Below are 21,726 nucleotides of genomic sequence, written 5' to 3'. Positions count from 1 at the left end.
GAGCGGGGAGGCTGAGCGACGACCACAGCCGAGCGGGGAGGCTGAGCGACGTCCACAGCCGAGCGGGGAGGCTGAGCGACGTCCACAGCCGAGCGGGGAGGCTGAGCGACGTCCACAGCCGAGCGGGGAGGCTGAGCGACGTCCACAGCCGAGCGGGGAGGCTGAGCGACGTCCACAGCCGAGCGGGGAGGCTGAGCGACGTCCACAGCCGAGCGGGGAGGGTGAGCGACGTCCACAGCCGAACAGGGAGGCTGAGCGACGACCTCAACTGAACAGGGAGGCTGAGCGACGTCCACAGCTGAACAGGAAGACTGAGCGACGTCCACAGCTGAACAGGAAGGTTGCAGCTATGGAGTTGAGATCTCCTCGTAGATCTCAGGCTGGGGCTCTGAGGTCACCAGGTGAACCCTGGGCATGGGCAGAACTTGGGCGGCCGTGTCGGTAGACTCGGGCGTGAGCAGAACTTGGGCAGCCGTGTCGGTAGACTCGGGGTGTGAGCAGAACTTGGCTGTGCGTGTCGGCAGACTCGGGCGTGAGCAGAACCTGGGCGACCGGGTCAGTAGACTTGGGCGTGGGCTGAACCTGGGCGACCGGGTCGGTAGACTTGGGCGTGGGCTGAACCTAGGCGACCGGGTCGGTAGACTTGGGTGTGGGCTGAACCTGGGCGACCGGGTCGGTAGACTCTGGCGTGAACAGAACTTGGGCGGCCGGGTCGGTAGACTCTGGCGTGAACAGAACTTGGGCGGCCGTGTCGGTAGACTCGGGCGTGAGCAGAACTTGGCTGTGCGTGTCGGCAGACTCGGGCGTGAGCAGAACTAGGCTGTGCGTGTCGGCAGACTCGGGCGTGAGCAGAACTTGGCTGTGCGTGTCGGCAGACTCGGGCGTGAGCAGAACTTGGCTGTGCGTGTCGGCAGACTCGGGTGTGAGCAGAACTTGGCTGTGCGTGTCGGCAGACTCGGGCGTGAGCAGAACTTGGCTGTGCGTGTCGGCAGACTCGGGCGTGAGCAGAACTTGGGTGGTTGTGTCCGTAGTCTTGGGCGTGAGCAAAACTTGGGTAGTTGTGTCCGTAGTCTTGGGCGTGGGCTGAACCTGGGCGACCGGGTCGGTAGACTTGGGCGTGGGCTGAACTTGGGCGACCGGGTCGGTAGACTTGGGCGTGGGCTGAACTTGGGCGACCGGGTCGGTAGACTCGGGCTTGAGCAGAACGTGGTCGGCCGTGTCGTTAGACTTGGGCGTGGGCTGAACTTGGGCGACCGGGTCGGTAGACTCGGGCTTGAACAGAACGTGGTCGGCCGTGTCGTTAGACTTGGGCGTGGGCTGAACTTGGGCGACCGGGTCGGTAGACTCGGGCTTGAGCAGAACGTGGTCGGCCGTGTCGTTAGACTTGGGCGTGGGCTGAACTTGGGCGACCGGGTCGGTAGACTCGGGCTTGAGCAGAACGTGGTCGGCCGTGTCGTTAGACTTGGGCGTGGGCTGAACTTGGGCGACCGGGTCGGTAGACTCGGGCTTGAGCAGAACGTGGTCGGCCGTGTCGTTAGACTTGGGCGTGGGCTGAACTTGGGCGACCGGGTCGGTAGACTCGGGCTTGAACAGAACGTGGTCGGCCGTGTCGTTAGACTTGGGCGTGGGCTGAACTTGGGTGGTTGTGTCCGTAGTCTTGGGCGTGAGCAAAACTTGGGTAGTTGTGTCCGTAGTCTTGGGCGTGGGCTGAACCTGGGCGACCGGGTCGGTAGACTTGGGCGTGGGCTGAACTTGGGCGACCGGGTCGGTAGACTTGGGTGTGGGCTGAACTTGGGCGACCGGGTCGGTAGACTCGGGCTTGAGCAGAACGTGGTCGGCCGTGTCGTTAGACTTGGGCGTGGGCTGAACTTGGGCGACCGGGTCGGTAGACTCGGGCTTGAACAGAACGTGGTCGGCCGTGTCGTTAGACTTGGGCGTGGGCTGAACTTGGGCGACCGGGTCGGTAGACTCGGGCTTGAGCAGAACGTGGTCGGCCGTGTCGTTAGACTTGGGCGTGGGCTGAACTTGGGCGACCGGGTCGGTAGACTCGGGCTTGAGCAGAACGTGGTCAGCCGTGTCGTTAGACTTGGGCGTGGGCTGAACTTGGGCGACCGGGTCGGTAGACTCGGGCTTGAGCAGAACGTGGTCGGCCGTGTCGTTAGACTTGGGCGTGGGCTGAACTTGGGCGACCGGGTCGGTAGACTCGGGCTTGAACAGAACGTGGTCGGCCGTGTCGTTAGACTTGGGCGTGAGCAGAACTTGGTCGGCCATATCAGTAGACTTGGGTGTGACATCAGGAACTTGAGACTTGACTTGGACCTCAGGGACTTGAGACTTGACTTGGATTTCAGAGACTGGAGACTTGACTTGGACCTCAGGGACTTGAGACTTGACTTGGACTTGGACCTCAGGGACTTGAGATTTGACTTGGATTTCAGAGACTGGAGACTTGACTTGGACTCCAGAGACTAGAGACTTGACTTGGACTTGGACCTCCGGGACTTGAGACTTGACTTGGATTTCAGAGACTGGAGACTTGACTTGGACCTCAGGGACTTGGTTGTCCGTGTTAACATCAACTTGGTGGCTCATCCGCTCATAATGCATGTGGAATGGAAGATCAGCACTGTTCGCCACATTAACTCCCTTCAACAGCTCATCCAAGTTGTAGCTCTGCCCTGGTTCTCCAAACTCCCTCAGAAACAGGTCCGAAAACTGCCTACTGTCCTCCAGTACCCGGGGTCTCATGGCTGCTACTCGCTGTGCCCACTTGCGAGCTGAGCCAAAAAATCGGGACATCATGAACTTAATCCATTGTCTCTCCCTTGGCTTCTGGTCAAACAGGCTTGAGAAGTAACTCTGGCAGTCTATCATAAAATAGTCCGGATAACGAAAGAAGCCATCATACCAATTGGGAAGGTCCATGAAAGTCCATTGCGAGAACTGCATAGAATCCAAGGCGGGGATGATTGGCGTGGACCTCCGGGTTCTGCGTCCTCTTCGTTCTCGTGCTGCATCCATGATGGGCGGAATATTCTGCCACGTATCGTGACGTAACGGAGATAAGGTTGGATGCAAGCGCAGTGTGAACAGTTTTATTGAGAGACACACAGGCAGGTAAATCCAGAATGTGATCCAAAAACGTAATCCAGTAACATGCAAAATTCAGACGATCGGCAAACAGGCATAAACGAGGCAAGGCAGGAATCAAAGTCGTGGTCACGGGATACAGGGTCGATATACCAAACATGAAACATAAACAACAGCGAGGGACTGGTAGCGGAGAAACCAGCGTGAATTTAACAAACGAACCTAAACATGAAACATGACATGAACTATGACTATGAATCTAAACATGAAACTATGGACTGACTGTGGTTATCTATCGTAAGGACTCTAAACTAATCTACTATAACTCATTCAATATTCTGCGTTGTGTGCTGGGAGGCGCGCGGTATATATGCGGAGATAATCAGCGTTGTAATGGCTGACGGCTGAGGGCAATTCAGACACATGTGAAACTACAACCAATGACAGAACGGGGAGGAGACATGACAGAAACATAAACAAAAGCACGTGTGGAAATGTCACGATTGTCCACAAGGGAAAAGCAGGTGCTCGCGCACCTGCTCGTGCACGTGCGCTCACATGCTCCACAGCGTGCTGCTTAAAGGGGAACTCGTGACACATGCATACCTAGAACACATTGTTCTGTTTTATATCAGCTCAAATAGGGGGCTCAAATTAAACAGAAATATAATTATTGCTTAAATAAAATAATTATAATTAGAAATTCTATAAAATATCTGCATTAAATGTTGGTTGAAGAAAGTCACACGACTCAAAATCCCAAGAATAGTCATGTCACACACACACACACACACACACACACACACACACACACATACAGCTGCATATCTTGGGCATACCCTCCTGCCATTGAATCTTTCAAGTGATAAAATGCTTTGCTAGTGATTTCAAATTCCATTTGTCAACACAAAGCTATAAAAAAAATCACAAGGGAGATGAAAATTGGAAAAAAAATAAATAAATAAATAAACAATAATAAAAAATAAAGCTGGGAAAAGCTTGCATAAACAGCAGTCATCCACCCAGGAAACTCTATCCGAAAGTAAAAAGCAGACAGATTATTGTCAATTGTAAGCTCTAGTGCTGCATCTTCTTTCCTCCAGTCGCCTCAAGCCATAAAAGATCACATTTTCTTTTTCTTTGTCTTCCTCATAAAAATGTCTCATTTTTCACTGTTGAGAGCAGGTTGGATGACACTTACTGGCAGTGTGTACCTGGATGTGTCTCAGAAACATTTGTTTCCCTCCCACTGAAGAATATAACTAAGATATGAAACATATAGGAGTATAGGCGAGTTCTTTTTTTATACTTTCTCTCTCTTTTTTTTTCTCTCTCTCTCTCTCTCTCTCTCTCTCTCTCTCTCTCTCTCTCTCGCTGTCTCTCTATTCAGGTAACCGTGAAGGTTCCTATATATGCTTTGACCTCAAAAGAACATACCCATGTAGACTTACTCATAATTTGGTCATTTGTTTGTTTGCTCATAACATAACATAAGAGATGCTTCTTCAGGGTTGTTCTTGTTTTTTTTTTTTGTTTGTTTTTTTTAGAATGCTGTGCTTTCTAGATATTTTAGTATAGTGAATACTTATAATTGTCCCTTTTCATTTGTGTTCATTTAATAGGAGTGCTTATTAAATGCTGGACATAATGGCAAAGTTAATCCAGCAATTTCTATAGGGCTGTTAAACTAAAATCACACTGAAACCTAATACATGACATCACCATGTTAGAGTGACAATTCTATATTTACGTACAGAATCTTCTAGGGTTATGTAGAATATATTAGGAAAGAAATTGGGGATTTTTTTTGGTCATACTTACAGAATAAATATAATTTACAGTCACTCACATAGAGGTGTGTGTATATGTGTAGGTGTGTGTGCATACAGGTTAATACTGAGTCTATCATATAGGTTTATATATTTTCTAATTGAACAAAATTCAGGAACAGGTAAGAGAGAGAGAGAGAGGTGTGTGTGTGTGTGTGTGTGTGTGTGTGTGTTTGTAGACATTATTCATGTTTAAACCTATGCACAGTAAGCCTGCCAACTAAACCATAAAGCCTGAAAAAATTCATTAGATTTTACAACAGAATGGACTTTAACTAGGAGGCAGAAGCCGTGCAATTGGACTTCAAAAGAACACTAATGACACACTGGCTACTGTGCAGCATTTGACTTCCTTTTAAATGTGACACAGCAGTGCAAGTGACTGACACTGACAAATGAATGAGTCTTAGAAATTGAAACAATTAAAGATCAGAACAAAAACAATACACAAAAGAAAACACTGCATAATGCCTACATAGTAGTGACTACATACTGACTACACACTGAATGCATAAATTGTAAGAAACATAACAGTGAAGGACAGGTGAAAAGGCAGTACAACACACACACACACACACACATTTTCTGAGGTGTAAATTCACATAGAGTATAGTGTCCTTGTTGACTGTACAGAACAGAGCATAAGGCAGATGTCTTTCACACTTTTGATACTACACTTATCAAACATTGCTGTGTTGCATGTTCATTATGGGATTTGAGTGAACATTTTTTTCAGCTTACTGGATCTGTCACCATGATAGTATAAATGTGGTTATTTTTTCAGTGGAAGATTGGTAAGCATGTCTGATGTGTAATTAAAAATCACTGAGCTGTGGGGAATAGATCGTTTTCATAGTTCATGTATGCTTGGCTCACAGTGTATGTTTACCATATATGTTTAGTGATATATAAAACTGAATGTCTATACATTTAGTTACTCATCTTTAGTAACTGCTTTATCCTGGTCAGGGACACAGTGGATCAGAATCATATCCTAGGAACACTTGGCATGTGGCCGGAACACCCCTTGTATGGGATGCTAGTCCATCCAGAACCATGCACACACACATTTTTGCAATTTAGAGTAGCCAATCCATTTATAATTTTTTTTTTCCATATACAAAAACATCAACTTACTGACATGTTTTTGGGAGGTACAAGAAAACCGAAGGACCCTGAAGTAACTCATGTAGACACCGGGAGAATGATAGTTTGTACAGACTCAGGATTGAACCAGAGACCTTGGAGCTCACCAAACCACCTACATCTGTGCTGTGTTCAGCAATAGAGTGTGAGGGAAATGCTGCAGGAACAATGCAGTGCAGACTAAGTAGCATTGTGCTCCATAGGCCAACACTACAATATTCCCAAAATCCCCAAAAGTGTGTCAGACGATGATTAGTCATCAGAAATGAATCACTCTTTCCTCCCACTGGTTAGTACAAGTAATGAATAAGATGCAAGTCTACCTGTGTGTGTGTGTGTGTGTGTGTGTTAGCTAAATCCGGTTGTTTATAGTTCTTTAACATAAGGTTTAAAACCATTAACTCCAGTGAAAATTAGTCTAAATGAAAGGTAGAGTTTGGAATAGAGCACAATGAAGAAGTTTGCAGGGCAACAAACTGAACAAAAGCAAAATAGTTATTATATTTTGTCCAACCTTTAAAACCCTCTCAAACTCTAATTTCACTTTTCAAAGTCAGGTGTGGGCAAATAACCCTCTTATACTAATGGCCATCATTTGATCTCTCTCCATGTCACAGCCACTGTGAGCCATTCCATTCCTCTATTAAAAATGTCATTAATTTCCTGTTTGAACTGTAAATCTCTAGAGAACATGTTAACTGCTAACAGCTCTCCTGGTCTTGATGAGTTACATCCTTTAGTGCATAGGAAATGATTGAACAACGTCATGATGGGCTCAAGCACCCCAAGAAACAGTTGTGACAGCTAGAGGCACAATCAAAAAAGAGGAAATGAGGTGGTATGAATCACATGTCACTGGATATGTTGTTCTGTTAGGATCTATAGTGCTATTTTTTGTATAATGCTAATTTCCAGAATTATTTCAGGAGTGAACCATGCCACCTATAGTTAAGTTTTGGGAGCTGCCACTGTTGGACAAATGTTTGCCAGCAGTAACACATTTTTCTATAAACAAACCCACAAGCTTGAAGCAGAAAATGCAAAAAGCCTGAACAAACAGCAACAAAATAAGAAAACTAGGTATGCATTTATACTGCGTTCACAGCAACAAGAGGCTATTAGTTTGTTTTTCAGGTGTAAGAGATTTGTGCTTTTAAAAGTGAGGACAAAGGATGCAGACTGATATCTATGCAAAGCAATTAGACAACGTGTGAGATTACATTCTGATATTTGACTCTGAATATGGTAAAACAAACAAACAAACAAACAAAAAAAAACAGCAGGGAGTGTAAGTGCAAAATGTAATATCAGGGCATAGTTTTTGAAAGGAGATATTTCAAGTCTCAAAGTGATAAAACCTTGAACAATAAAAATGTGCCTGTGCATGTTTTGGCATATGTGACAGTGTATGTGTAATTACACATTTGACTGCTCATGTAGCTAATTCACTATTTAACACATTTTTTGAAAGCACAATTGTGTATTTAGCTCTATTTAGTACAACTGTTGCTATAATAGAGTAGCATCATATACACTACAGCTTCAGACAAGAAACAACACCATAATTTAACCCCTTATTAAAATCAGTGTATTAGATGCACTGCTGATCCAAGGATGACAGACTCTATGCTTATGTAAACCCTTCTGTGTAGAGGAATGAACATACTATTCACTTCCTTAAAACAAAGTACTGTACAATTGAAGATATTTTTGCGTAACAGTAGGCTTCAGCAAAGAAAGTCATTTAATGTTGGGCTTCTTTGTTCGTCCTATTTTACTCCCCAATCAGTCATGGTAATTTCCTATAGCATGCAGTGGGATGGAACAATATATTTTAAGATAAAAGCAATTATATAATTAATATAAAAAACTGCAAAATGCAGCAGTCCTTTAGTCTGTCCAGCTGTCTCACCTCCTCATATGTACACTCTGCTTAAACAGATCAGGCTCCAAAGCTTCAACTATCTTACGGCCATCAGCACCACCAGCTGAGCCAAGTCTCTGCCATACTGTAACTCGTTGAATAACAGCATTGCAATCTGGATATTTGATTCCAGTGTTTGCTGTCTCCACTACTTCTACATTGGATTTCTCATAAATATGACATTGAACGGCACTGTAAATTGGTGATTGAGGAAAGAAGTGCTTTTGGTTTTGGGTACAACAGTGAAACCTAACTGTTATCCCTTATGTTTCCTTTCATCCTATTTTTATGTTTGTAACTGCAAGTTCCCCCGTGATGCCAGAGTAGCATACAACTGCAAAATTGTCATGGGAATAATGAAAATGCCCTACCAACCAACAAATTAGCACAAAAAGCACAAAGCTCATCACAGATATTACACTATAACCATGTTTAATGTGTTTCAGTGTAGAGTTTTTCTTGAATCATTATTTATTATTGCACATTATTACATTTTAATAAATGGTACTTCACCAGTTAAACAATGAAAAGCAGACACTTGGTTTATGCTTCAAAGTCTAAGAAATGCTTCACTATGAGCATGAGCTTTCCAACTATTGTCTTGGATATTATATATATATCCTGCTCTTTCATTCAGTGCACTACATGAGTGTTTTTTGTATAGTTAAATTTGTATATTTGTAAAATATTGTAAATTTGATATATATATATATATATATATATATATATATATATATATATATATATATATATATATGTGATATAGCAGACACGTATATGCATATGCTGCCCACATGCAGTACTGCAACAAAGGTGCCAGTGATGCCCTGGGAACCTCCATAGGAAGCTGAGTGTGCTTCCACTTACGGCAGCCTTGTGCTTGTTTTTAATCCATTTGTTCATTCACTCTAGAGAGAATGTAAGAAAAAAGAAACCAAAAGAAAAAATAGAAAAACCGAAATGTGTCTGAGCTATTGTAATAGTGCACTCAATGCAAACAAATCCAGGCTGTATTAAAAATGCAGCATCCTTTTTTTGGTTTCCAAAAGAGGAAAACACCAGGGAGAAGCAGATGGGTCTCCACAATGTGAGCAGTCTTGTAAATAAAACAGCAAATGAACCAGGAGCTACACCCCAAGAAAAGACTAATAGACATGCTTTGGCAAGTAGATGACAAAAACAAGTTTTCATTGAACCCCATACCATTACGATTTTATTAATAACACATGCAGTGACTAAAGATGTATTATTACAAGATGAAGTGTTCTATCTGATGAACAGATGCTGCTGTAGACACTGACCACAAATGAATGAAATTTCTGAACAGCAACAGTTAGAGCGCCTTCAGAAAATTAACTCAGTTATGTTATTTATCACTGCTGTAACAGATGTAATTAATTCCAAATTGAGCACACTGTGTCTGCTATATACAGTATATCATTTTTTTTGACACTGACATTCAGTATTAGGGAAGAGTTTTTACTTACAATTGTAAGACGCCTATTTGTGACTTATTCATTATGCCTATATTCAAGTAGCTCACTTGTCTCTGTCCCAGAATTCATTCACTTTTGTTAGAAATATATTTGCGAAAAATAGTTTTCAGAGTTCCTTCTGTTTGTAAGACTGTGAGAAACCACTGGTATGGCCTGTGATACACCTGTAATGCCTGTTATAGTAACATCTTTCTTCAGAGAGTCTAAGACTGTTAAGAGTAGCACAATTTGGCAGTGTGAGACAGAAATGACACACACACTAATTCCTATACTCAGAATTGCAACTGAGTTCCTAAAAATGTTATCCTTTAAAAGAAATTATAGAATTATGACTAAATGATAGTAACCATATCCCATACCATAGTAATCATAAAACATCTTTAAATTGGTGATTGCCCTGTATGCACTTATCCGCAATTGCATAATGCATATCCAGTGATCTACTGTAACTATGTAAATCTTTAAAATTTCTAAGCTACCCTAACAGCTATAATACACACACAAAATAACTTACAATGGTTTGACATTGACGTTACATTTAACATTGAAGTAAATCATTGTTGAGGTACATTTGTACATGCTCTCCTCTATATACTCTATATATACTTGATGGTTTGAGTGGGCAAAAAATCTCCAAGGATCACAGCTGGAGAACTGCAGAAGTTATTTGCTTCTTGGGGTCAGAAAACTACAATCCGATGTCACTTACATCACCACAAGTTGTTTGGAAGGGTTTCAAGAAAAAAGCTTCTACTCTCATCCAAAAACAAACTCAAGCATCTACAGTTTGCCAGACACTACTGGACCTTCAAATGGGATTGGGTTCTATGGTCGGATGGTGGCTTTGGCACACACAGAGAGGTAGCCATATGGAAAAGTATATCATGCCCACAGTTAAATATGGTGGTGGCTCTTTAATGTCTTGTGGCAGTTTTTCTGCTAGAGGAACTGGACAATTTGTTAGGATACATGGCATCATGGACTCTATCAAATATCAACGGATATTAAATGAAAACCTGACTGCCTCTGCCAGAAAGCTTAAAATGGGCCGTGTTTGGATCTTCCAGCAGGACAATGATCCAAAACATGTATCAAAATCAACACAAAACTGGTTTACTGACCACAGAATCAAGGTCCTGACATGACCATCCCAGTTCCCTGACTTGAAACCCATAGAAAACCTTTGGGGTGAACTGAAGAGGAGAGTCCACCAGAGTGGACCTCAAAATTTGAAGGATCCGGAGAGATTCTGTATAGAGGAATGCTCTCAGAGCCTTGTCATGTATTCTCCAACCTCACCATATAAGAGACAACTCGGAGCTGTTACCTTGGCTAAAGGAGGTAGTACAAAGTATTGACTAAAAGGGAGCCATTAATTGTTGCACACCTATATTTAACAAATATTTTTCATTTATATATATATATATATATATATATATATATATATGTGTGTGTGTGTGTGTGTGTGTGTGTGTGTGTGTGTGTGTGTCTGTCTGTTTTCTTTGCAATTGTTTGATATCCATGAGAGCAGAGTATTTTTGTCCAGTATCAAAAGATCAACATTTTTCACAGCCTTCTTTGCTCATATTTACCAAGGGTGCCAATATTAGTGGAGGGCACTGTAGTTATATATTCAGTAGAACAAGTTATTATTATATTATTATTAACATCTAATTATATATTACTCAATAAACACCCATAAGCACTATAATAGGGAATAGCAGTTCATACAAGCTGATGTCAAAATATTCTGAAATGTAAGTAGACTATCTTTCAGTTAGATGGGGAGTACAAATTTATCTATACAAAAACACTCGTGTAGTGCACTGAATGAAAGAGCAGGATATCCTGAAATTGAGTAGATTTACACAGTGGGTTGTTGATGGAATTAAATGATCCATATTGACAGCCTGGGGACTGCAGTTCTGATAGGATTAAAGTCTTTAAACTGATATACTGTGCTGTTTATCATAAAATTTGTGATAATCTCATATTTGTGTCAGTAGGCAGGACCAAAAGATCACTTATTTTGCAATAAGCACATATGTACCTATGCAAAGATGATTCTTTGATTCAGGCCTTAGATGCACACTTATTAAATTTCCACAGCTGTGGTTGACGGGATGGGTTAAGATCTGTTGAATTTCTTTGCTGGCTTCTACACCAGGTGCAAAGAGAGATTCTACACCGGGTGCAAAGAGAGATCACATTATCATATCAAAGACATTTTGAGCGTGAAGTCCTGAATTCAAAGTGTTTCGCTTTGTTAAAGTTTGTGCAGTCTCTCTCTCTCTCTCTCTCTCTCTCACTCTCTACATACATACATACATAAGGTGTGAAAGGACTATGAATGAATAAATTAATCAATCATTTAGTGTAATGTCATTCACTACTTGTATTATGCCCAGTATATACAGTGTGTGAGACACCGGAAATGTGGGATTCCAAAAGATTATTTATTTGACCTGTCTGCTTAACCTTGATGAGACTACAATTTATCTAATTATTTATGTTGGCAATGACATACAGATGAAAAAAAAAAACGGTAAAAATACATTGTAATCTTCTTGAAAATAATTATACAAGTTTATGAAAAAATAGACTTTCGGTGCTAGATATGTACATATGTAAGGAGGCACAGTGCAAAACACATCTTGATGTACTTGCAGTACAACTAAAATCAACATGCAATTTACTAATGCTATAGATGCCAACTGCCTACTAAATACACTGTACGTGAAGCTCAAATTGTTGTTTAAAAGCTGAAATTATCAACTTCAGCGCTGTTAAAAAGCCTGGTACTAAAGAGAAAAACAAAGATTAATAAGGAAGATAATGTGCTAATGGATTAAGTTATTATTACATAAAGATTCTCATGCCAGTACAGGTAAACACACTGTGGATGGCATACTAATTGGTTGTAATGAAATAATGTACAGAATATAAATTTTATTTTGTATATAAAATATTGCAATTAAACTGAATTTTATTTGTCCTGTTGTTTACTGCGGCTTTGATAAAAGTCAGTCCTTTTTTAATGTGTTGAATTTCTTTGTTAAATGGTGTACTGTGTGTGTGCGTGTGTGTGTATATGTATATATATATATATATATATATATATATATATATATATATATATATATATATATATATATATATATATATAACATTTACATTTATTCACTTAGCAGATGCTTTTATCCAAAGCGACTTAGAAATGAGAAAATGTAAATATATATATATATATATATATATATATATATATATATATATATATATATATATATATAAAATTATTATGATTATTATTATTATTATTATTATTATTATTATTATATTATATGAATGACAAAATTACACACAAACCTAGCCACTGCCAATTGTCCATTGAACTAAATATGTAATTATCTGCACTTTCCATTTTCACACCTTTTTTTGAGCTGACTTCCTCCAAAATGCATATGTATAAAGGGGGGGAGAAGTGCACTGTGTGTGTTGCTTAAATTGCAAGTTAAGACTTGTATGCCATGTTTGTCCATAACACAGGCGTTTTGAACAAAATGCAGCCTCCTGTACTATCTACATATCTCTCTACAAAAAAATTAACTAGGTAATAGATGTGATGTGGGAAGTTCACTTGCTGAAAGGGCACTTGACACTCTTGCATTAGTAGCCCCTCACAACCCTCAGTAACTCAAGAGACTCTTCTGTCATTTAATCAGCTTTCGCGTCTACTGCTGAAAACTGGACATAAGGAGAATAGAGGATCTTCCTACCTCCCTTCCCACCATCATCCCCACAGCATATTGTTTTCCCAATTGCTCCTTAAGGCACCCCATCACCATCCATCCATCCATCCATCCTCTACCGCTTACTCCTTTTTCAGGGTCACGGGGAACCTGGAGCCTATCCCAGGGAGCATCGGGCACAAGGCAGGGTACACTCTGGACAGGGTGCCAATCCATCGCAGGGCACCCCATCACCAATCCAGAAAAATGTCCTTATGGCTTATTGGAATCTAATTCAGTAATGAGGGAATATTCATTCTGGACTGCCATATCGTTATAGTCAGAACATACTGATTGAGCAGTTTTTAGCACACTGCCAAGGAGGCATGTCGAATAATGTGATATTGCATCATGCTCCAAATTTTAAAAGTGGACAAGCCAGTGTACATTACATTGTAACAGTTCCAACTGTAGTTTTTACTTTGAAAATATGATTATCAGCACATTCCCAGATAATTCTCTGCTTTAAATTTCAATGATAAGGCACATTCCTCTCTGTTAGGGGGTAAAGTTGTTCATAAACTTTAAATGGAGTCCGTGAAACTCATTCTAAACTTTACATTTCAATGACAAAGCGCGCACACACACACGCATACACACACACACACACACACACACACACAAATGTTGCTTCAGCCAAAATAAAAGTCTGAGCAAGTTTTTATCTTATCTCCACAGCACCTTTTGTTGACATGTGGCTGATCCTCATATATGTGAGATCCAAAAGTTTGAGATCACATAGAAAATCTGGATTTTTTTTTTTTTTAATTTAGAGAAAGAGAAAGTTATAGCATTTTTAAATATTTAAAACAAAGAGTGAAAGTGTTCAAAATCTTGAATATTTATTATACAAGATTCCGCACTAGTTCTAGGTCCCTATTAAAATGTATGCAAGTTTGTGATATTGGCCATGTTAACTGCTTTGCACAAAAGGTCAAGTTTTCCTTTTTTTATCCATTCCATTAAACCACATGTTCAGACGACACTCCAGTGGATTTAATATATCATGAATAATCACATTTGAGCTGGCATGGACTCCAAAACCTTACAAACTGTTGGAGTCTAAGCCAGCTCAAATGTGTTGTCATTGTAGCGAAAGGGGAAACGGTAAATACTAAAAAACTCTGAGATTCAAATATAACTCAGGTTACTGCGAATTATATCATTTAATTAAATTACCAAATTATAAAAAAAAATTTAATACATTTTTAAATAAGTAAAATAGAAGCATTTTCACTAGTGGTGTCCGACCGTTGTACATAACTGTGTGTGTGTGTGTGTGTGTGTGTGTGTGTGTGTGTGTGTGTGTGTGTGGGGGTGGGTCGGTGGGTTCTTCTTTGAACTTTGTGATAATTGTTGGGGGATTTCTCAAATATGTCTGTTCCCCACCAAAGAAGGTTCACAGAAACAGTGAAATTGATGTCAAGAAATCCTATATTCTCAGGATGACCTTTGTAATCACAAGTTTGCTTGTTTCTACTTGTAGCCAAAGATATGAACCTCTCCTCCAGATGTCCAAGGGTCATTATCTTTTTTGTTTCCTAAACAAGTTCTTATTCTATCAACTAAAGTCATATTGGTTTTATTTATGATACAAATTCAGATGCAAAACAATGGATTATTTTACCCTGTTAACACTGATGAACATTGATTCATTGTCGTGAAATATTTGATAACAAGACAATAAGACAATCCTTTTCAAAAGTGCAAATAGGAATATGTTCTATAACATTTTTCAATGTGGACTTGGTCAGTGCAGTTGCTTTAACCTCACTGGTCATTAAGCAACTTGGGTGATTTTTAAGTGCACTTATTTTTGGTGAATCTAATTGGGAACACAATTAGCAACATTTTATTGTGAATAAAGAAAGAATGATAGAAATCTGAAATTAATAAAATAAGAACTAAAAATAACAACAGCAACAAAAAAATACAAAGGGATGGTTAGCACAGGCCACAAAAGCACTTTCAGTGCAGCTGAAATGAACAGTTTGATTATATTTTTCAATTTACAACTGCTGTAGCTCATCATGCTAACTAAATGTGTGAAGTGAATTGGTGCTGATGTGAAGTGGTAAAAATGATCACCCATAAAGCTGTTGAAAGGACTGGGACTAAAGTGAAAATGCAAGATCAGACACAAAGATAATGTGTTAATAAATAAAATAAATTAGGTTTTCAGTATATAACAACTATCATGACAGAACAAGTAGACAGTGTGGAAGGCATTTAAATGGCTAACATGTCATTTAAATACTAAGTGGTTTTAATGAAATGACAGTTCTTTACAGAATATGGAGGGTATGTCATATAAAATTGTTAATTATACTGCATTCCTTTTTTTCTTGTGGTCGACTGCAGTTTCCATAACATTTTAATAATTGGCAACAAAAGTCCAAATTAATGTGTTGAATTTATTTGTTTGCTGTGAGGAAGTTGATGATTGTATTCCTGATGTATGTGCTGTGACCAGGATTGCCAGATCTGATTGACAAACACAGCTCAATTGACAAGCAGTATTAAAAGACATACTTTTCTTAAATATTTTCACCAAGTTCCTAAAATGATCTTGTATTGTTAAATATTTTGGTGTGAATTAAAATTCCCTATGAAAATAAATGGAAGGAAATGAAAATAAAATACAGTATGCTGGCAGTTTAAATGTAGCTAATTTCTGACACACACGGCAAAACTGCCTATAATGCTTCAAGCAACACACTTAGCACTAATTTGCATGAAGTCAGTGTGTATCATGGAATCTGTGGCTTGAAACAGTAAATAGAACTTAGATATGTACTTTATACATTGATTAAACAAAGAAGGAGCAACGACTCTCCAGCATGAGTTATATGCTAGCTCATTTGTTACTTTGTTTCCTTCTCTCCACAGCCTCTGGACTATGAGACAAAGAAGGCCTATACCTTTACAGTGGAGGCATCAAACTCACACTTAGATCCACGGTTTCACAGTTTTGGTCCATTTAAAGACACAGCAACTGTCAAGATTAATGTTCTAGATGTGGATGAGCCTCCTGTCTTCAGTAAACCATCCTACACAATGGATGTTTATGAGGACACACCAGCAGGCACCATTATTGGAGCAGTGACTGCTCAGGATTTGGATGCAGGAAGTAGCCTGGTCAGGTGTGTATCTGGAAACCCACATACATTAGCTGCCAGAACATCTTTAGTGTGCTTGGCACAAATTCTTGAACTGTCCTGAAGAGATCAACACCGTTCTTCCAAAAGATATTCCCTTAAGTTGGTATTTTGATGGCGAGCACTGTTTATTATGTCACTCCATAATTTCCCAAAGTTGTTCAATTGAGTTGAGATCTGGTGACTAGGTAGGCCATAGCATATGATTTAAATCATTTTCATCCTCATTAATTAAATCAGTGAGCCCTTATGCCCTGTGAATGAAGACATTGCTATATTGGAAGAGACCACACCCATCTGAATGGAAATGGTTCATTGCAGATAAAGGTGATCAGTCAGAAGAACTTTATATTGATTTGTAAGGACTCTTCCCTCTAATGGGGAAAGTAGATCCAAGTAGATCCAAACCATGCCAGGAAAATTACCTAATAGCACAACATAAACATAACGGTTTTTCATTTAATTTATCACTCATCTGTATTTCTTTGTAGGTCACTACACTGCTCTTTTTTTCTGCACTCTAGGTTAATAGAATTTTTTTTTTCTCCCTTTATTCGTGACCACAGTATAAGTGCTATGTGATGGCTCTAATGTTCTGATGGCCAAACAAATATCTCCTGAACCAGGAGTTGCCTCACCATATACATTTACTTTTTTTCCATGTTGAATTATTTAGAAACCATTGGCATTGTTCTCTGGTGCTGCACTCACTCACCACTAGACAATGGCACTGAATGCACCCCTGTGTATGGAGCAGCTTTTAAAGTTATGCCTTAGAACTTTATACGGGAAGCATATTGCCTGAAAGAGGAAAATAGCAAAAGTATCCTTTGCTAACTTCAACACTATTCAACCCTTTTCTATTTCAGCTAGGAATTTTGAACAAAATTGAACATATAGTCTCCTCTGAAACTATTGGAATGACTGTAGACTGAAGGCATTTGGGGTTCAGATCAAAACATGAATTTGAGAAGAGAGTTAGAATTTCAGTTTATGTTTCCTAGTATTTATATGTAGATGTGTTAAATGACATAAAACATAGCACATTTTGTATCAGACTACCCAATTTGTAGGTGAGCAAAAATATTGGAGCATGTGACTGACAGGTGTTTATTGTTACCCAGGTGTGTCCTGTTAGATTGATTGTATAAACAATAAATATCTCTAAACATCTACTGTTGGTTTTACCCTTCAGTATCACCTGTGAAGACTGCATTTGTTATTAAAAAGCATAAGCAAGCATGAAGATCAGAGAGCTGTCTATGGGAGAAAAGCAAGCCATTTTGAAGCTAAGAAAAGATGGAAGGTCAATCAGAGGCATTGCCTAAACATTGGGCATAGCCAATACAACAATTTGTCCTGAAAAATAAAGAAACCACCGGTGTACTGAGCAACAGACAACGAATGGGTTTGCCAAGGAAAACAACAATAGCTGATGACAGAAACATTGTGAGAGCTGTGAAGAAAAACCCCACAAGTGAAGACTGAAGGGAGAAACCCCCAGAAACAAAGAACAACTGAAAAAAACATCATAAAAGAAGTAGCCAACAATTTGGTGATGTTAATGAGTTGCAGGCTTGATGTTTTTATTGCAAGCAAGGGATATGCTACCAAATATTAAGTGTTATTTACTTTAATTTACTTGAAGACTTATCTATTCCTATACTTTTACTCACTTAAAAATTGGGTGATCTGATATGTAATATTCTATGTTTTATGCTGATTAACACCTCTAGATGTAAATACCAGTAAATAAAAGTTGAAATTTTAAACTCTCGTCTCTTATGTATCTCATACACAAATGTCATCTGTGTACAGCACAAACAAATGAATTGGCCTTGCCGTTCCAATCAGTTCAGACGGGACTGTATTCATAGGAAAGATTTTCTAATTTTAATGCAGATTATGTTCTCTATGAAGATCTCCATCTCATGAGGATCATGTACACATTTCATATATGTATATTTATGTGTCTGTATGTATGTGTGTATATATATATATATATATATATATATATATATATATATATATATATATATATATATATATATATATATATATATATATATATATACCAATACCACTATACAGACATGCTTCATGTTTTGAGAAAACCTTATAAACAATTCATAACTTATTGTTCCCCATTAACTGGACATGTTATCAGCAAGCAAAATGTTGTGTTTCACTTCTATGCTAATGATATACAATTATGCATGTTAGTTTGGACAGATTCAACAGTGCAGCTATGCAAAATAGACATCTCTGATAAATACATGAAAGCTTGGATAAATTAAAACTTTCTTCTGAATTCTGGTAAATCAGAAGTTCTTAATATATCCACATTAATGTTGCTGATTAAATTTTAGAGCTTGGTTACCTATTCTGTGAAAGTAAAAGCTACAGTTTAGACTTTCATTTAAATGTTTTATCTGCCATTTGATTCCAATTTAAATTTCTTTCAGTCATAGAATCACTGTTACATACCCTTTGTTATAGATGAAAGCCACATATCAAGGTTGTCACAAGGGTTCATAACATTCCCTGATGGCACACCTTGCCAGATATTAATAGACAGCACTCATGAATATAAAGTACTTTACTGAGACTGATAATCACTAGAAAAGTTGATATTGCTCTCAAATCTCTCATTATTCTGATACGTCTCTCTATTGAGGTTGAGAATTACAAAGTGCAATAATTGTACTCTAGTGAGGATGAGAATCACCAAGAGGCTCAATATTGTATTCTTTTGACAATAAGGATCACTTGAACTGACCACTGAGCACATGGGCTGTGATGAAACAACATTCAGTCTGTCAAATCTGGAGAAGGTAGACACTAAACTCCAAGTCACTACAAAATTTCCACAAAAGACAGTCCTTAGTGCCATGCTGGAGTTAACCATTACTCATAATGATTGCCATTTAATGATAGAAGGAGCCTCCCGAGCTGTGTTCCAGTATGTTTTGCAAACACTTCCTTTACCCAGTAGGCTAACCTAAGTTTAGATAATGGAGCCCACTTATGTTGCTTCCCAAAGTATGCAAAAAGCTGGTCAGTAACATGTTAACTAACAATTACGTCCACATAATGATTGAGACCCCTCACTGTACAAATTCTGGCCTGAGCACATTGATTGATAGGATTCTGCACCATCAATCCCACCATCAAATCCCAGCACCACCAAGCTGCAACTGCAAAGCCGTTATCTGCTCAGTTGTATAAATAAAATAAAAATGTAAGTCGCTCTGGATAAATGCATCTGCCGTATGCCATAAATGTAAATGTAATCAATATGCTTGCTACAGTGTGACATTTGAACTCTGGTCCATAGTGTATGCAAATAAACAAAAGCCACTTTATACCTACTTTATATCTTCCATTGGTTTATATAGCAATCTGCTCAAACTACTTTGCACCAAATGTAGATCCTACTGTGGGATCACTGTTTTGCAGGTGTAGACAAAGAAAGAGTGGCTGTCCAGTATGTTGATGTCACCTCCCGACAGATTTTATGTCTAGGTTTCATTTATACATTTATACTCTGACGTCAAGACTCATTTTCCCACCCTCCATCAAGGTTTTGTTTATACCTTCCTCCAGCCTGGGAAAGCATCTTTTACAATTCCCTGCATCGCAATGAAAAACCATGCCATGGACCAATACCTCAGGGTGCTTGCGTGCAACTAAATTTCTCCCAAATTTCTCTGTCTGGGGATTAATAAAGTGTTATCTTATCTTATCTTATCTTGTCTTATCTTATCTTATCTTAGATAGTGACACCTATATTTCTAATAAGATTAAGAATAACATTCAGCTGACATTGAAAACAGTACATAGCTCAACATACCTAATTTCATTACTGGAGTTGCAATAATAACATTCTAGCCACACAGCACACATGCTGCTATATGCCAAACATCAAATTATGCCATATGTCTTGTCCTTGACAAGAACATCAAAAAGTAAAATATTAGAACTTCCATCACCTGCATCAGCACACTCTATATTGTGGTGCAGATTTAACAATAACAAGATTAGCATAAAAGTCCATGTATTAGAACACTTAGCATCATAAATCCACTTAATGGACAATAATAGGAAAGAGGACGAGTGTCATGTAAAGTGTATCTTTTATAGGCTACACACATGAATTGATGACTTTTTCCTAGTCCATTAGGAAAACTCCACTAAAAGTGAAGGAAACTACCATAGCGGTTTCAGAATGCAAGGAAATAGAACTAAAGCTTGTTGCTTATTCATTTAAGCAATATCCCATGAGCAAGAAGAGAGGTTATACTAAATATTGGCATGGCTGCGATTCGGCCATAGGGACAAGGCTGCCGGCTGAGTGCTGCAGATGTGCCAATATTCACTATAACAGTATGATTGCCAGTGCTATATTGCTTTTATACAACAGTTTTTTAAATAAGAAATTCATATCAAGTACAGTAAGTGACATTTCGGACAGAATATGGACAAATAATTAGTTAATTTTTGCTCCACGAATGCAAATAGAACCTAAAGAAGCCACACCCACAGATAGCCTGTCACCTAGATGACTAGCTAGCTAACATTGATTTATAAATTCTCGTTAACAGTGCATCTGGTGAAATAGACTTTCCTTTTTCCTTTTCATCTTCATCTGACAACCTTTCATAGTTTTAAAACTTCAGAACTTTTATATTTAAGTCTAAAGTTATACAGTACATTCATGAAAAATGTATTGTTTGCCATGTCCACTGAAGATGTCACTAACTTTACTGTATTGACAGTTTCAGTGGGACTGTTGATAGAATTGGAATTTTATACGACGAACACAGACAAGCGTAGTGATACAAACAGTGAAACATCCTAGGGGGGTTATACTATATACTGTAAGCACTCTTGGAATGCCGCTTGTCCAAATTAGTGGTACTGTTATACAAATTACTATGTAACATAATATTGCATCTCTCAGCCATAATCTTTTGGTAAAATTCATGGATTAAGTGTCTTTTTTTAATGCTGAAGCTGGAAATTATGGTTAAACATTACAGAACATTTATGTTTCTCAATAATGTGAATCCTACAGAACCCACAAGCTTTTTAGTAATTTAAAATTTTATTCTATCCCTATAGGTATTCTATTGACTGGAAAAGTGACCTAGATAGCTTCTTTGACATTGACCCTGTAATAGGTACCATCTCCACTAATGAGCTTCTGGACAGGGAGAGCAGAGTCCAACACAACCTTTCTGTTGTGGCAACCAAAGTTAGTAAGTATGCTTCAACATTTCCCAAATGGTCCTA

The 21,726-nt window shown here is 39.2% G+C and overlaps 1 protein-coding gene across 1 annotated transcript in view; it reads left to right on the top strand.

Annotated features, from left to right (window-relative positions):
* The window catches only part of LOC128617568 (cadherin-12), an 83,721-nt gene that overhangs the window by 42,394 nt on the left and 19,601 nt on the right, over positions 1 to 21,726 (top strand). Inside the window, exons 6-7 of the mRNA XM_053640751.1 lie at positions 16,163 to 16,416; positions 21,556 to 21,692. Of these exons, the coding sequence (XP_053496726.1) occupies positions 16,163 to 16,416; positions 21,556 to 21,692 (391 nt within the window). The remainder of the gene's footprint in view (positions 1 to 16,162; positions 16,417 to 21,555; positions 21,693 to 21,726) is intronic.

Source organism: Ictalurus furcatus, chromosome 13, assembly GCF_023375685.1.
Source record: "Ictalurus furcatus strain D&B chromosome 13, Billie_1.0, whole genome shotgun sequence".
Lineage (NCBI taxonomy): Eukaryota > Metazoa > Chordata > Actinopteri > Siluriformes > Ictaluridae > Ictalurus > Ictalurus furcatus.
The sequence above is the reverse complement of the archived record's forward strand: the minus strand, read 5'-3'. Positions and strand labels throughout refer to the sequence as shown.